Source organism: Solanum lycopersicum, chromosome 2 (genome assembly GCF_036512215.1).
Source record: "Solanum lycopersicum chromosome 2, SLM_r2.1".
Classification (NCBI taxonomy): Eukaryota; Viridiplantae; Streptophyta; class Magnoliopsida; order Solanales; family Solanaceae; genus Solanum; species Solanum lycopersicum.
Genome location: NC_090801.1, coordinates 47,174,458 through 47,178,729, shown reverse-complemented (window position 1 = coordinate 47,178,729; position 4,272 = coordinate 47,174,458). Strand labels below are relative to the sequence as shown.

Here is a 4,272-nt window from a genome sequence, read left to right as displayed (position 1 = left end):
TCAGCTTGAATTGCATCCTTCCATTTTGGCCAATCATTTCTCTGTCTACATTCATGAACAGATTTTGGCTCAAAATCTTCATCTTGTTGCATTATTTCAATAGCTTATAGGCAAATATGTTGTCAATCACAACATTATTTCGGTTTCACAACTTTCTCGTCGAGACATAATTCATTGAAATTTCATTATTTTCAGAAGTCCGAACCTCCTCATCATCATAAATTATGACTTGGGTCTCTTCTTGAGAAATTTCTTTCAACCCATGATCATCTTGATCATTTATTCCTTTCTCTTTCGAGGATTTTTATCCTTGGAACCAATTGGTCTACCACGTTTCAAATGTGGTCTAGACTCATTTGGCTTAACAATTTGTCCCATCGAGATATCAACTCGAACTGGAGCATTAACAGCTGGAATATGCGATTTAGTAATCCTTGGAAGATTACTAAATGCATCTGGTAGCTGATTTGCAAATAAATTATTCTTTGAACTTCTTGCTCACATTGGTTTGTTCGAGGATCCAGATGAGATAGAGATGATGAATTCCAATCTATCTCTTTTCCCAATGACTTATGTTCTCCCCCTAATGTTGGGTATACTGATTCATCAAAATGACAATTAGCAAATCTTGCCTTAAATAAATCTCCACTCATAGGCTCCAAATATTTTATGATTGAAGGAGATTCATACCCAACATATATCCCCAACCTTCTTTGGGGCCCCATCTTTGTGCGTTGTGGTGGAGCAATTGGGACATCCACCGCACATCCAAAAACTCTAAGATGAGAAATGTTTGGTTCTTGACCAAAAGTCAATTGTAATGGGGAGAATTCATGATAATTGGTCGGCCTTATGCGCACAAGTGCTGCTGCATGCAAAATAGCCTGCCCCCACATAGACACAGATAACTTTGTTCTCATTAGTAATGGTCTAGCTATCAATTGCATATGTTTAATCAATGATTCTGCTAGACCGTTTTGAGTGTGAACATGAGCAACTGGATGTTCAACTGTTATACCAGTAGACATACAATAATCATTAAATGCTTGAGATGTAAACTCACCAGCATTATCTAGACGGATTGTCTTTATTGTATAGTCTGGAAATTGTGCTTTCAATCTTATTATTTGAGCCAGCAATCTCGCAAAAGTCATGTTGCGAGTTGATAATAAACACACATGTGACCATCATGTAGAAGCATCTATCAAGACCATATAATATTTAAAGGGTCCACATGCAGGTTGAATTGGTCCACATATATCACCCTGTATACGTTCCAGAAACGCAGGGGATTCAATTCCAACCTTAACTGTTGATGGTTTAATGATCAACTTTCCTTGAGAACAAGCAGCACAAGAGAATTCCTTTGATCGAAGGATATTTGAGCTCTTTAAGGTGTGTCCATGTAAATTCTCAATGATTTTGCGCATCATATTAAATCCGGGATGGCCCAACCGGTCATGCCAAATGATAAAATCATTAAAATTAGTAACCTTTTGTTTACTACAGCATGTGATTCAATTGTACTTATACTTGTATAGTACAATCCAGAAGAAAATGCAGGTAATTTTTTATGCACAATTTTCTTTTCTACATTAATTGTAGTAATGTAAAGGTATTCAACATTTCCTTCATTAGTCGTCTCAACATGATAGCCATTTTGGCGAATAACTTTGAAACTTAATAAGTTTTTTTGAGACTTACTACAATATAATGCATTATCAATGCTTAATATTGTCCCTCCAAGTAGTAATAAGGTCGCTCTTCCAGAGCCCTCAATTAATTTTGTACTACCTGATATTGTGTTGACATATGCCATTTTCATAACCAAATTAGAAAAATCTTTTTTTTCTTTTAATATTGTATGCGTTGTAGCACTATCAAGAAGGCATACATCTCCATTACACATCTTGAATCCAACTGACAACTGGGGATTTCTATTAATTTTCATTAAAATAAAATACATCAAAAGAAGGAAGAAACAAAATTAACAACGGAAATTTAAATACTTCAACATGAATAACATAATAACTAAAAATACATAAGTAAAATATTAACAGACTTCATTCCCCAGCTAAAAGATCAAACATTAGTTTCGATCTCCAAAGAAGTCATCAACTTCCATATGAGTAATGTCACCAAGGCCATCAAAAACATCATCCTTTGAAGCTAAATTTGCTTCAACATCTTTATCATATTTCTGAGATGTTCCCGGCTTATCATCATCTTTAAGAGTCATATGTGACTCAGCTCGAGCATTGGAAGAGGAAGCACCACTTTTATTTCCTTTTTTTATAGGAATTTTGATAGAGCCTTACAAAATGTTCATGTGTGCGACATTCATTCTTCCAATGGCCTTTCATGCCACAACGACGACAATTACTTTTTGAGGGGTTATTTTGAGAACTCATGTTGTTCTCCCTTTTATTATGACCACCACATTGACGATTAGTGTATCGTCTTTTATCTTTGCCACGTCCCCGTACATTATTATATCCCCGATGATCATCTCTTTTTACTTCAGATTGATCACGTGCTTCCACCACATTTGCCTCCGGTAATGGAGCAGCTCCAGTGGGACGAGCTTCATGATTTTTCATTAAAAGAGCATTATGTTGCTCAGCCATCAAAAGACATGAGATTAGTTCAGAATATTTCTGAAAATCCTTTTCACGATATTGTTGCTGCAATATCACGTTCGAGGCATGAAAATTAGTAAGTGTCTTTTTCAACATGTCCTCATCTTTTATAGTCTCCCCACATAATTTCAACTGGGAGGTTATCCTGAATACAACAGAGTTGTATTCAGTTACGGTCTTAAAATCTTGAAACCATAAATACATCCACTCATAACGAGCTCTTGGCAACACTGTTGCCTTTAGGTGGTCATATCTCCCCTTTAAATCAGTCCTCAATTCAAGTGGATCTTTCACCGTCAGATATTCAATCTTCAGGCCCTCATCAAGATGATGACGAAGGAAAGTCATAGCCTTCGCCTTATCTTCACTCGATGCTTTATTTCCCTGAGTAATAGTGGCATCAAGACCTGTAGCAGCCAAGTGAATCTCACCATCGAGTACCCATGAAAGATAATTTTTTCCAGAAATATCTAATGCCACAAACTCAAGTTTGGATAAATTCGACATAATGAAAATTATGAGAGAATATGTGAATTAAATAAAAATATTTATATAATACCTTTGCAAGTAGCAATTTCGTGCTGATAACGTGTTGTAAAAAAAGCTCAGAATATAAGATGAAAAAGACAAGAAATATAAGATAGAGGAGATAATTTTCTTATTCAAGTATGTCATACAATGGTGAATGATATCTCTATTTATAGTGGTTAGATTTTATAGTCAAAGGTCACCTTGAAATTTTACATAGTTATCATTCAAATCACCTTGATATCTTATCACATTGGAAACACTAATACATGAATCCAATTAGTTGTTGGATAACTCTAATGGATCATCCACATATACAATGGATTTACAACATAATCCAAATTTTAAAGGTTTTGCTAGAAATATAATAAAAAAAGGTTGTATTTGATTATCATGCACAACATTTTCAATATCTTCGTTGTTTATTTTATTACAATACTTGTAAAATAGTTATTACTTTTGATATGGGTCGTAGTGTAAACGGTAACGATTATTTGACTGTTACTGCACATTGGATTGATGAAAATTGGTAGATGCAAAAAAGAATTTTAGCTTATAAATGTTGTCAAATGCAAAAAACCGGTAGTTATATTGCTCAAACTATTTTAGATATTTTACAAAGTTATGGAATATGTGTGTCACGACCCAAATCCGGGCCGCGACTGGCACCCACACTTACCCTCCTATGTGAGCGAACCAACCAATCTAAACCTTAACATTTCAATATAATATAAACAGAAAGTAATGCGGAAGACTTAAACTCATAAATAATCAACTTCTATAACTCAAAAACTTATCATTATCCCCAGAATCTGGAAGTCATCATCACAAGAACATCTACTTTAAACTACTAATTCTAAGAGTTTCTAAGAAGCTAAAAATACATAAGAAGCTAGTCCATGCCGGAAGTTCAAGGCATCAAGACACGAAGGAGAAGATCCAGTCCAAGCTAGAAGCGTTAGCTCACCCTGAAGATCCGGTGTGATGAAGACTGGCTTGAGTTACTGTTGAGTCGAAGATGATGGCACGTTTGCTGCACTCCACAAATAACAAGAAGAAAAACATAAAAGTAGGGGTCAGTACAAAACACGGGTACTGAGTAGAT

General features: G+C 35.2%; 1 protein-coding gene across 1 annotated transcript; it reads right to left on the bottom strand.

The window, feature by feature from the left end:
• Window positions 1-2,089: 2,089 nt before the first annotated feature.
• On the bottom strand, window positions 2,090-3,146 carry LOC138342101 (uncharacterized). The gene is made up of 2 exons (XM_069294290.1): window positions 2,384-3,146; window positions 2,090-2,286 (listed from the first exon to the last, which is right to left on the bottom strand). Exons 1-2 carry the CDS (start codon window positions 3,144-3,146, stop codon window positions 2,090-2,092), a joined length of 960 nt encoding a protein of 319 aa, XP_069150391.1.
• Between the last annotated feature and the right edge of the window lie 1,126 nt (window positions 3,147-4,272).